General features: G+C 39.9%; 2 protein-coding genes across 3 annotated transcripts in view; one reads left to right on the forward strand and one right to left on the reverse strand.

Moving 5' to 3' along the window:
- EIF2AK1 (eukaryotic translation initiation factor 2 alpha kinase 1) overlaps positions 1-12,783 on the forward strand; it is a gene marked incomplete at both ends in the record, with an annotated part of 33,005 nt that overhangs the window by 11,518 nt on the left and 8,704 nt on the right. The window contains 4 exons of the mRNA XM_084251161.1: positions 429-489; positions 1,031-1,352; positions 3,245-3,356; positions 7,074-7,174. Of these exons, the coding sequence (XP_084107287.1) occupies positions 429-489; positions 1,031-1,352; positions 3,245-3,356; positions 7,074-7,174 (596 nt within the window). The remainder of the gene's footprint in view (positions 1-428; positions 490-1,030; positions 1,353-3,244; positions 3,357-7,073; positions 7,175-12,783) is intronic.
- On the reverse strand, positions 7,883-11,856 carry ANKRD61 (ankyrin repeat domain 61; the record flags this gene model as incomplete). Of its 2 annotated transcripts, none has more annotated exons than XM_084249358.1 (3): positions 7,883-8,828; positions 10,604-10,698; positions 11,641-11,856. In XM_084249358.1, 3 exons carry the CDS (start codon positions 11,854-11,856, stop codon positions 7,883-7,885), a joined length of 1,257 nt encoding a protein of 418 aa, XP_084105484.1. The 2 variants fall into 2 exon arrangements, with proteins under 2 accessions (XP_084105484.1, XP_084105483.1); XM_084249357.1 differs by having other exon boundaries at positions 10,604-10,701.

A 12,783-nucleotide genomic window follows, 5' to 3' on the forward strand; every position in this document is an offset into this window, starting at 1 on the left:
ATAGTTAAAAGAAATCAGAAGAAGAATGTTTTGTGGAAATTGTATGAAATTAAAATCTCAGTGTCAATGAATAAGGTATTAGAATACAGGCTCCTTCACTGAGTGCCTGTGACTGCCTTTGCACTGCACAGCAGAAGTGAGTACTTGAGCAGAGTCCCACAGGGCCTGCACAACCTAAAATGTTTACTCTCTGATACTCTGCAGAAAGTTTGTGGTCCCTGGTCTAGTTGAATGGCTCTGTTTCTGTATTTCCTCAAATGTGCCAGTCATTTGAATAATGAGCTCAGTGTATTGTATTTTGCCAGAAGGTCAAGATATTTGGAGACTTGTAGTCTCATTTGGCATTTGTATATTTCAGCTCTGCCTTAGCCTGTAAATTAGAAAACTGGGCTGCTTGAAGATTTGTTTTTGTTTTTGCTTTTGTTCAGCAGATAGAATTTCTATTCAGTTGCCATCCCTGGAAGTGATCTCTGACCAAGAGGATGGCAGGTATGTAAGTGGGTGTTGACCTTTACACTTTAGACATTTCCAGCTGTCACCTGTGTTGGATTGCTTTTGCCTCTTGCTACTAGGAGTTTGGGAGTATTTTAGAATTTCTTTTTGCTTATTCCCATTATAAAATATTAAATTATTTCCCTCCTGTCAGATATTTCCTGTTGGTATTTTATTTTTATTTATTTATTTAAATTTTAAATTTTACTTATTTTTACAAACATATTAGCTTGAAGTGTACAACATGATGATTTGACATTTGTGTATATTACTAAATGATCACAAGTCCAAATTCACTATACATAGTTAAAAATTTTTTCTTCTGATGTATTTTAATGTAATTAAGCACATTTTAAGTATGTAATAGTATGCTGTATCTTCTCCTATCAGTATTTTAAATAGATGCTTCTATATGGATTTGAAGTCATTTTTTTCAGGTGATTACTAATGAGAGTCATAGTCTTGAAGAAACAGTTGAGTTACACTTGCTCTTTTCTTTTTATATTCATTTGTATTTTTACTGTCTTTTTTCCACCAGTGATCAATATGATGTTAGAAGTGATGAAAGTAATAGTCCATCCATCATCTTTGCTGAGTTTGCTTCAGAGAACAAAAAATCCTTTGGAGGACTGGAGCATCAGAATAACAGATTGGTGAACTACACCAGCAATTTAGTCACGAGAAATGCCAGTGAATTTGAGTCATCTCTGGAACGCCAAGAGAGTGACTTGGCTGACTTGTCTTCCAGATCAATTGTTGAACATCATCTGCCACTTAGACATAAGTCAGATTTAGGAGAAATTTCCTCATCCATGGAGGAATCTTCTGAAGAAAATTTAAATTTGCTGGGACAGACAGAGGTATATTCCTTTCTCAGAACCTACTGAGTTAATGTTTACCAGGATGACTGTAAAGAACTGTGACTAGATGTGGCCTTTCCTTTCCCTGCACTGACTTCACCCATTGTGCCTCTCCTTCTCTCTGCTCCAACTCTTCTGCTCTGTGTTCATTTCCCTCTTGACATATGGCCTTTGTGGTTCATCTTCCTTCCTTCAGTTCGTTAGCTCCTGCCAATCCTTTACTGACCTCCAGTTCTTGTCCTGGAGTTGGAATCATCATTCACACTCTCATTTCTGTTGTATATTAGAATCATGCTATAAAAATATGCTTATGCATAGAAACTTTCTATATTTGGAACATAACTTTTAGTAGAGAATCCTAGTAGGATTGCCAGGTCACTTTCTGGGATTCTTTTGTTGAGAATTACAGATATCTGCTGGTGAGACCCCTATATACTCTTAACCAGTATTATTAGTATTTAAAAAAACTTGGACTTTAACAGGGTCTACCATAACCTGTGATGTTGAGGTTACAAAGCTGTGTATACCGCACACAGAGAATTTAATCTTAGCTAGAAATATGTGTTTCTGTTGAAGAGGGTTTTTGTTTTTTTTTTTAATGAAACACAAAACTTTGTACAGGTTCACCTGAATACAAAGGAACCAAGTTTGAGGGACTTTTAACAGAATCATTTTCTTTCTCTGTATTATATTTGAAAAATTTTCCTGGGTGCCTAAATAAATGGGCTGTTGTGAGTTTAACTTTTGCTGACCTTTTCCTGCAACAGGTTATTAGCTATATATGATATAAAGCCAGCCAGAGTATTTATATGGGCTTGGGGTATAAAGACAGTAACAGATATGGTCATTCTTTGATGCTTCATCTTAGCTTTTACACACTTTCTGTCTTGAGCAGATGACATACTTTCAGATCCAGTGCTTCAGTGTCACACTGAGAACTCTGCCATTTGAGGCCTGCCCAATTCCAGCCAGGCTTACCTGTACCCACTTGGATCATGACACACCTAATTGTTGTTGACCCTTGGACAACATGGATTTGAACTGTGCGGGTCCGTTTATAGGAAGATCTTGTTCAACTCCTCTTCCTCATCTTCATTCTCCTCAGTCTATTCAAAGTGAAGACAGTGAGGATGAAGGCTTTTATCATGATCCACTTATTAATTTCTTAATCTTTTCTCTAACTTACTTTATTGAAAGGGTACACATTTGGACATATGTAACATAAAATGTGACGGTTATTGGTAAGATGTTTGGTCAACAGTAGGCTATTAGTAGTTAAGTTTTTGGAGAGTCAAAAGTTATATGCGGGGGCCTCCCCGGTGGCGCAGCGGTTGAGCGCTGGGTTGCGAAACTGCGCCCGGCCTCTGCGGCGCCGGTTCGATCCCCGGCTGCTCCCCGGCCACCAGAGGAGGGTCCCACATGGCGTGCAGACCTCTCCTGCCGCCCGCTGCTCCCCTCAGCAGTGTACTTCGGTCCCTCTGCCTGCTCTGCTCCCCGCTCTGGCTCTGGTGAATTCTCTCACCCTCCCGTGCTTCTGACTGTACCCAGTGCATGTATAAACAAAACAAACAAACAAACCAGCAAACAAATAAATAAAGCATGCCTCTATAAAAAAAAAAAAAAAAAAAAAAAAAAAAAAGTTATATGCGGGTTTTTGACTGCTTGTGGGGTGGGGGGAGGTATCAGCTCCTTTAATTCCTGCATTGTTCAAGGGTCAGCTGCATTGCCTTACTCATCTGTGTCCCTCACTGGGTTTCTTGCACAGGCTTGTGTCTCTTTCCTCAGCACTTAGCTTAGTGCCTGGCTTAAAGTAGGCAAGTGAGAATTTTTGACTAAATGAACAATGTGGGTAAATTCTGCAAACATGATCCCAGCCATGTGTTGTGCCCCAGGTGCAGTACCACCTGATGTTGCACATCCAGATGCAACTGTGTGAGCGCTCGCTGTGGGACTGGATAGTGGAGAGAAACCAGCGGGGACGGGAATGCATGGATGAATCTGCGTGTGAGTAACCTGGGTCTACAGATCCCATCCTGGGAAGTAAAGATGCAATCAGAGCTGCAGCTTCTATTGGAGGACCTGCCCACAGGGATTTAGATATTGGGGAGAAAGTCACTTTGGTAACCCAAAGAGAAAGTCACTTTGGTAACCCAAATGGTGCTATTGTCACCATTTCTCAAAAACAAACAGGTATTTGGAAGTTAACTTTCTCTGTGATAGTACAGCTTGTGGATTTTTTTTTAAAGTGCTAATAAGTTAGAATTTTAGTTAATGATATTAGATAGAAAATGTCTTAATAAAATTTTTTTTAGATTTTTTTTATCATTTAAAAGGCATTGCAATTATAACCTTTTTGCACAAGCATTAGCTCTCCATTGGTAAACACTTTTTTTAAAAAATTTATTTATACATATAAGGGCTGGAGTGTAGGCCAGAGGTTGGGGGCGGGGCTGGTGAGAGGATTTGCCAGAGACAGAGTGGGGAGCAGAACAGGTGAATTGACTGAAATACACTGCTGAGGGGAGCAGCCGGTCCCCTGTCCGGAGACAGGAGAGGTCTGCTGCGCTGTGTGGGTCAGCTCCCTGGCCGGGGATTGAACTTGTGTTGCAGTGACTGCGGATAGCTTCATAGTGCTGAGACAACCTCTTGTGCCACCAGGGAGGTACTAAAGTTCTTTTTTTTAATTGATGGCATCTTTTTAAAATTTTCCCAGGTGGTTCCAATGTGCAGCCCAAGTTGAGAACTAGTGGTATAATTTAAAATCATTAACAGGATTTCTAGAAGGATATATATTGATATTTTACTTTGGGGAGGTGGGGGAGGATCTAGATCTTGAGGGGGGACAAACTTTTCATTACATACCCTTGCTTTCTTTAAAGATTATCTTTTTGTAATAGCATTGCACTTCAGGTTAAAAATATAAACAAGTACTTAACTTTTTTCCTAAAAAAATGTATGTGGTTGATCTTTAAAACATAATACTTGGGAAATGAATCCCTCTTGAAGTATGGGATGAAAACTCAATTTATACCATCCTGTACAATAACCCTATCAAACAGTGAAGCAAAAAATGTATGCTACCACTACCAGGATGTCCATTTTTCTAGTCTAATCACGAGAAAAATGCCAGACAGATCCCACTGGAGGGACAGTCTATAAAATACCTGACCAACACTTCTCAAAACTATTAAGGTGGTCATCATAAACAGGAAAAGTCTGAGAAACTGTCACAGACCAGAGGAGCCTCAAGAGACATGACAACTAAATGTAATGTGATATCCTGGATGGAATCCTGGGACAGAAAAAGGACATTAGGTAAAAAATAGGGAAATTGGAATAAATTATGGACTTGTGTCATCATTTGGTGCTTAATTATGGCAGATGTGCCATGCTAGTGTCAGGTGTTAAATAGGGAAACTGGATGTGGTCTCAACAGGAACTGTCTGTGCTGTCTTTTTTCAATTTTTCTGTAAATCTGGTGTTTAAAAGGGTGTTGTTTTGTACTACACCATGAATTTGGCCTGAATAGGGCTTGGCTTTTGGTATTTTTTGAAAGTTCTGTTGTTGATTCTAATGGGTAGCCAAAGTTGAAAATCATTGTATGAGATTATTAAAATTAGGGATTGAAATGACCCATTTTTGCATAGACTCAGCTACTAGTCATTTGCTCTTGACTTTAATGACACTGTAAACCCTTTATTTTGTCTCAAATGTAGGTCACTTAACCTCCTCAGACTCTTAGGCTAGCTTCCCGTGGAAACATGTCTCCCTCCCGCAGCCCCAGTACTCTGTGCATACACCTGTGTTCACTTCAGTGGTAACAAGTAGCAGGGAGGATATTTCAGAGCCCTCTAAAGTTGTATGCTTTGTGTTCTGCATGAGCATTGTAGTGCTATGTGCAGATGTCTTTTTGAAAAGGACAGTGTGTTTGCTTTTTTTAAGTCTTGTATGTAGTTGATCTTTAAAACATAACATTTGGAAAATGAATCCTTCCTGAAGTATGGGATGAGAACTCTAATTTATACCATCCTGTACAATAACCCTATCAAACAGTGAAGGCAAAAAATGTATGATACCACTACCAGGATGTCTATTTTTCTTTTAAAAGCACTGTGTGTACAACTTCCTATCAATTATATTTTTATATTAATCATGCCCAACAATCCCATGAGTAATAGATCTAAGTTTGACTCCTAACACAACAGGTTATGGTTTGGGGCAATTCAGGTAGCTGTTGTTAGTCTTTTTCCTCACCTTAAATGGAGAGTCAGTTATCTCCGTTTTTTAGGGTGAGAATTAAACCATTAAGTGTGAAGGAGATAGCAGGGAGTGAAGAAAAGCTTCTCACTGGACCAGGTCTATGTGTGATTACTGAATCCTCCAACAGTTGCCTATGTTTGAATGTGTTAGGTGGATGGAAATGACAACCATTGGCTTCAAAGACAGACCACGGAACATGGTTATTCCGAATAGTTGTGAACATCACAAAGCCCTCCTTTCATGCCTACCCAGATAGGAAGTTAGGCACTTGAGTGTAAGGAGCAGCCATACTAGAAGTACTTAGAAATGGAGCCTTTGTGTATACACACGCACAAGAGCACACACACAGAGGCATAGTACTTGAGGTCCCTAAATTACACACTATATAGTGTAGAAGGACAGTGTGGTCTGGGTGTGAGCTGTATAAACAACAACGGTTCAGGGGGGAGTGGTGTGCCTGAAGGTAAACAGTAGGCTTAGGATTTATAATTATAGACTGCAGAGGAGTCCTTCAGTTTTTATTGTGCTATTACTAAACTTACTTGGTTGGAAAATGCCAGCTCTTTTTTCTTTACCAATTTTTGTTTCAGTCTTATAAGACCTCTCCGCTCTGTAAACTCATATAAGTCGTTATGTTAATAGGGTAAGGAATTCATTAACTCCCCTCTCTCTCCCCCATAGCCTTCATTTGTCATCTTTCAGATATTGGCACTTCATCACTTGAGCCATCATAATTTATTTTTTTTTCTTATTCTATTTGTAAAAATGTCTTTAATCCATAGTGGTCTAGGACACCAGATTTAATTAGCATCAAACTCGGAATGTTAGGAGTTGAACAGGATTTAAATGTAATTTAATCTAGCCACTACTGGATGCCTGAGAATCCTTTACAAAGTAATTAATCCAGGGACTCTGAATGAAATTAGAGGGCCTCTCTTTGTGCTGACAAAAAGTTTCTTCTCTCTTGGGTGCTTGTTTGTGATGGCTTCTTGGCTAGCTGAGGATCTCCCCCTAATTCCTAGGTTTGAAAAAATTTTTGGAGTGTTGGAAATCTGAATAATGGATAGGTGCCAGATGTTAATGTATTTAGAACTACATTTAACTTTTAGATGTTAAAAAAGATTAAAGAAATAAACTATTTTTTTCTTTTTCTTTCCTTAAAGATTGATTTATTTATGCACACAAGAGCTGGGCCACAGGCCAGAGGTGTAGGGGGTGAGAGGACTCACCAGAGACAGAGTGGGGAACAGAACAGGCAGATCGACCGAAGCATACTGCTGAGGGGAGCAGCAGGCAAGGCAGGAAAGGTCTGCTGCGCCATGTGGGTCTCTCCCTGGTGGGCCAGGGATTGAACTCATGCCACAGAGGCTGTGGATTGCTCCATAGTGTGGTGCTTAACCCCTTGCACCACCATGGAGGCCAGAACTAAAACTTTTTTTTCTTTTTTTTTTTAATTTCAAGGTCCTTACGTTATGGCCAATGTTGCAACAAAAATCTTTCACGAATTGGTGGAAGGTGTGTTTTACATACATAACATGGGCATTGTGCACAGAGATCTGAAGGTAAGTGGGGAGAGAGTCATGGAAAGCAATGGTAGTGTCTAATCAGGGAGGATATGGTGTTGGGTCATTAGATTAAGTTATTTGTGCCCTAGTCCATTTACTTAGGAAGCTTTTATTACTTTTATATAAATCTTCATTGCATAGGTCCAGAACATGAAATCTTTAGATTGAATTTGAAAGCAATAAATCTTTGGGCATTTGAAAATGCTCTGTGGGGCATTAGTACTATTTTTTTAGGTAGTGTATGGAGTCCTAATGTAACTGATGATGCTAAATGCACTTATGCTGACAGAAATGCCCAAATATTACTGCAGTCTTAGCGTTAAATCTATTTCTGTAATTATCCATTTTAGAGGAAATCTAAAATGGGAATTTTGTTGCTGCTTCTTTTAAAAATCTATAATGACTATTCCTGTTTTTATCTGCATAATACTATCAAGAAAGAGAAAATAAATTTACCTTGAAAAGCTTTTTAATGTGCTTATTTGGGGAGAAAATATTAAATCAGAGAAAATGTATTTAAAAGAATATTTAGGACCAAAAAGTTTATGTCAACTGTTTATTTTTGAAAAGGTTTATAAGCTAATAGTTTGCACTTTTCGGATGGGTTATGTACCAGGTGGTGGGTTAAGTATTCTCTGGGTACATAGAGCCAGAAAATGCAGTTTGAATTAATGAAATTATCTGGCATTGTGAAACTTTGAGTTCTTATTTCAAGAGGTAAGCTAAGTCATAATAACCATATACAGAATTCCATATCTTCACTGGGAGAACTTGCTTCAAGTGTTGTTTGTATTTCTCTCCATAAATATTTCTGATGTTTCTTTTACAGATATCCTCTAGAGACAAGGGTTTTTGAGCTAACTTTATTAGAGTTTCCCTTAAGAGGTGGAATTCTGGTAGCATGATCCCTGCAGGTAGAATTCCCTGGTTATTGGTCAGTCTTAGAGGGTAAGAGCGAGACAGCAAACTGGCCAGCAGTGCTGTGTCTCTTACGTTGGAACTGCGCTGAAGGTACATATATATTGGAGATTCTCCATTTCTTGTTAAGATATTAACATTTGCTTCAAATTCAAGCAACAGATTGATAATTGCCTCTCTGCCTCCGAAACAGGCCTCGTGGATAGCTGTTTGACCTTCGTGGTCCTGGGCATTTACTTTGGCTCCGTGAATAAGCAGCAGACGGATGCAGCTCACCCCTGCTGCTAGCAGTCGGCCTGCCTTGCTTGATGCACTGCACACTGCCAGTTTAAGGGCTGTGTTCCCTGTAGTAGAGACAGCACAGTTAATGTCTGCTCCACAGGCAATTAGCGTTTCTATCATCTCCTTATTCAGTATATCTGCAGCCATGTGAAGGGGCGTCATGGTGGATTCATTAATAGCATTGACATGGGCACCATTTTGGGCCAAAATGGAAAGAACTGGATAGGTCCCATATGTTATGGCCAGGTGGAGGGGTGAGTGTTTGTTGCTGTTGTCTACTCGAGCATTCACTTGAGCTCCGTGTTCACACAAGATGCGCAGACATGTTACAGCGTTGTTCTGAATGTCTGTCAGGATCCTTTGGATTCTGTCTCCCGGTTTTGTCCACGTGGTCGAAGTGATTGGCCAGTGCAGTAGCATTAGGTGCAGTGTGGTCAGGCCTCTTGTGTCCCTGGAACAGGTATTGATCACAGATTACACTAAATTCACAACGAAATGGTTTTTATGTGAAGAGTTAATGCTTAAGAAGGCAACCTTTAAAGTAAACCGCCTTAATTACTTTAAAGAAGTGTTTGAAAATCTGCATTGCTTTTAACTTCTCAGGCTATCACAGCATTGGGGAGAGGGGGTGGTGTGCATCATAGCATGGTGGTGTCCGGCTTCCTATATAGCAACTTGCTAGGACTGTGGCCTCTTCGAAGATCTTGGTTATTTCTGTACCCCAGAACCTCATCAGTGCTGAATTGTGTTAATAGACATTTAGTAAAATTGTGTGGACCTGGGTATGCTCTGGTATTGTCCTAAAAGGGAGCCATACAGCCAGAACCCCACTGACACAGTTTTTTGTGAGCATCTGCTCTGCCTCCTGATATTGCACCCTTATGTGTCGGCTGAGTAGCTGGCCAGGCTGAGTCTGGAGACGTAGTCACTGAAGTTAGGGAAGCCTGGCCATCTCCAGGCCCTGTTCCAACCCAGGTGGAATGAGTGTTCTAACCTGCAGCTCTCCTCAGCTCCACTATTGTAGTCTCCCATGGTTGCCTCCAAAATTCCTTTATTTTGGCAGAAAAAAAGGGAAGGTTTATTTTGAAAATCTGACTGCTCTGACATTCAAAAATGTTTTTCACTTCACATGTATTTATTTAATAGAAGACCTAACATAACCCCACCTTCTCGAGGCTTATATTCAGTAAGGAGCGAACATTGATACATTGAACAACTGAGTACACAATTGCAAGTAAAGTAAGCAGAGTTCTAGGACAGACAACGGTCTCTGGTCTCCCCCGTGGATGGCATGTGGCTTGCAGGGTAGGAAAGGGTGTTCTGAGGAACTCTTGAGGCTGGGCAGAGTTTGAGATGGTCTAGTCATGGAAAGACTGAGAGAGGACCTGCAAAGTAGGATGGTGTGCATGGGGGAGGTGAGAGCAGGCCAGGCCAGGCGGGCTCTTCTGCTGTGTAAGGCTTTGGAACTGAACTTCCTTTTATTTTTATTTATTTATTTATTTATAAATATTTATTTATTTATACAAGCACTGGGTACAGTCAGAAGCACAGGAGGGTGAGAGAATTCACCAGAGCAGAGCGGGGAGAAGAACAGGCAGAAGGACCGAAGTACACTGCTGAGGGGAGCAGAGGGCGGCAGGAGAGGTCTGCGTGCCATGTGGGACCCTCCCCGGTGGCCGGGTATTGAACCGGTGCTGCAGAGGCTGCGGCAGCTTCGCAACCCAGCACTCAACTGCTGCGCCACCAGAGGAAGCCCTGAACTTCCTTTTAAATGTGATGGGGACAAGACATTCTGTTATTTTTATACCCTGTAATTGTTGCACTCATTCAGCTAAGTATTTTTGAGCATTTACTAAGGAGCAGGCATTGGTTTTAGATGGTGAAGATATACTGGTGAGCTAAACTTCTCTCATGAAGTGTTCCTTCTAGTGGAGGGTAATAAATCCATTCCTTGTTTATATTTTATTTTTCTTCCCTAACTTAGGTTTTTAAGCTCTTCTGAGGGCTGTAACCAAGGCTTAATGTATTTTTTACAACACCATTGCTGAATCTAAATACTGAGAAGGCTTTAAGTGGGCTAACTAATTTGTATTCTTGTATAGCTTCCAATTTTTCATAGTATCTTATCTAGCAGTGAAGAATTGGTTCATGCAAAACATGATAATTTGTTGTCCATAGCTCAGGTTTATTCTCATTTTGATGCGATCTCCTGTTGAGTTAACTTACCTGACTTCTGGGTTGGCGCCATGTTCTAACAGACAAAGCAAACTTTGCGCCCTGCGGTATTCAGCAGCCAGGTGAATGGGGATGATTGACTGTGTCTGCTTCAGGGGAGAATTCAAAATATATTAGCAAGTAGCTCTTTATAGTTAGAAATAATTACTGTCTTAGCTTGCCATTTCAAAGGAAGTTAGTGTATTTACCATCTCTTTGGTTCAGTATTTTTCTGGTATGTGCTTTGACATTTTTCTTTTCTTTTGCCTGTTTTAAATGACCCCAAACCAGTGCATTTCACTTATAAAATTTGTGTTTTATATAAAAATAAATTTACCAAGACAAAAGAAATAATGAAAGCTTTGAAGTTGATTCTGTAAAGAGTATAAGATTAATGGTAATAGATATTAAGTCACTTAGTCTTAAAATTAACCCACAGGGTGATTGCCAAGTAGGTTTTTATGTTTTTTAAGGCTTTGCCAAAGTTATAGACTCAGTAGTAATAGTAAAACTAGGGTTTTTGGGGAAATTTTTTGGGTTTCAGAGATAATGCAACATATGTTCTATCTCTGATTAGCAGAGCTGTTTATACCAGTTATTAAAAGATACATATATATGAGTAGTGACTGTATAGCATGGCTGCATGATAAGGGAGAAGGATGGGTTAGGGGGAGAGTGACTTTTTGAAAAACATTTTAATTATAAAGGTAAAGATCACTGTATAAAAATTTAGAAAATGAAAAAGTAAGTCTCTGTAAAAAAGGGAAAAAAGAATTCCATCACACAGATATAATCATCATTGTTATGTTTGGAGGATGACATTAATGTCCTAACCAAATGAGCTCTAGTCTTTTCTTACATCAGATTGAGTGTAACTGAAGGGGGGAGGGGTGTGCAGACTCAGAACCCTGCTCTGGATGTCAACAGACATGTACTGTTGAGCCTCAGACATGCTGAGGGCAGTGGAGGTTGGATGAGTTCTCAAGGACTAGGTGGTGTTCATTGAGAAACATCTTTTTTCTGAAGCGACTGAACAGAAAAGAGGGTACCTGGTTCAGAAGTAATCTGTAGCTGGTGGAGTTGGCCAGAACGGTCATAGGCTGGTTGACAGGATGACATCTTAGGAGTGCCTGGATGGACGTGCAGTCTTCTCTCATTATGGCTTCGTAGAGTTTAGTGTGAAGCACTATCAGTGGCCCGTCTTCCAGTGACTTGGCTGTGTCAGTGACCAGCTCCCTGCTGCCCTTCTTGGTTATGTTTCCCATGAGAAAAAGACTTTAGAGTGAAGACTTAAGATTCAGGGGGAAACTGTTATGGAATCAGTTAGTTTGAATCTCTCTATGATTCCTTCAATTCAGTTCTAGAACTATTCTAGAATTGTTGAGAATTGTATCCAGGAAAATGCTTCATTTTATATATAAGAATCTAAATTGTAAAATTTAGATTTTACAATGTAGTCCAAATGAGAAGCACAGTTTTGGGGACCTTTTACTCAAAATCATAACAAAATTTACTTAGATTATCATCTTATACATAAATTATCTCTATTTTCTCTTCTCATTCAGTTATAGTTCACACAAAACTAAAACAGGGAATTATATATCGAAATAAAAAATACAAATTACTACATTTAAAGTAAGAAAGCACACATTTTAATCTGTATTTTTAGTTTTTTATTGGACTGCCTCCCTTCCTTCCCCCTTATTAAGGGTACAGTTTTTCACTATCATCGGGATTGTTCTATTGGGAGATTTTTGGGTTTATGATGGTTGTTTAAATAGAGCTAAATGTGCACTTTCATAGTGTGCCCTGGTTGTTCCCAGTTCTGCCAAACATATAAGAATCATCTGAACCCTTAAAAAAAAATCAAAGTTTTGGGCTTCCCCTGTGGCGCAGCAGTTGAGCGCTGGGTCGCGAAGCTGCCCGCAGCCTCTGCAGCCCCTGTTAAATCCTCGGCCCCCAGGTGAGGGTCCCACATGGTGCACAGACCTCTCCTGCTGCCCGCTGCTCCCCTCAGCAGTGTACTTCGGTCCTTCTGCCTGCTCTGCTCCCCGCTCTGGCTCTGGTGAATTCTCTCACCCTCCCGCGCTTCTGACTGTACCCAGTGCTTGTATAAATAAATAAATCTTTAAAAAAAAAGGGAATGCTTTAAAAAAAATATCAAAGTTTTTGATTTTTTTCTGACTTGATGG

This window comes from Talpa europaea (genome assembly GCF_964194135.1).
Source record: "Talpa europaea genome assembly, chromosome: 12".
Lineage (NCBI taxonomy): Eukaryota > Metazoa > Chordata > Mammalia > Eulipotyphla > Talpidae > Talpa > Talpa europaea.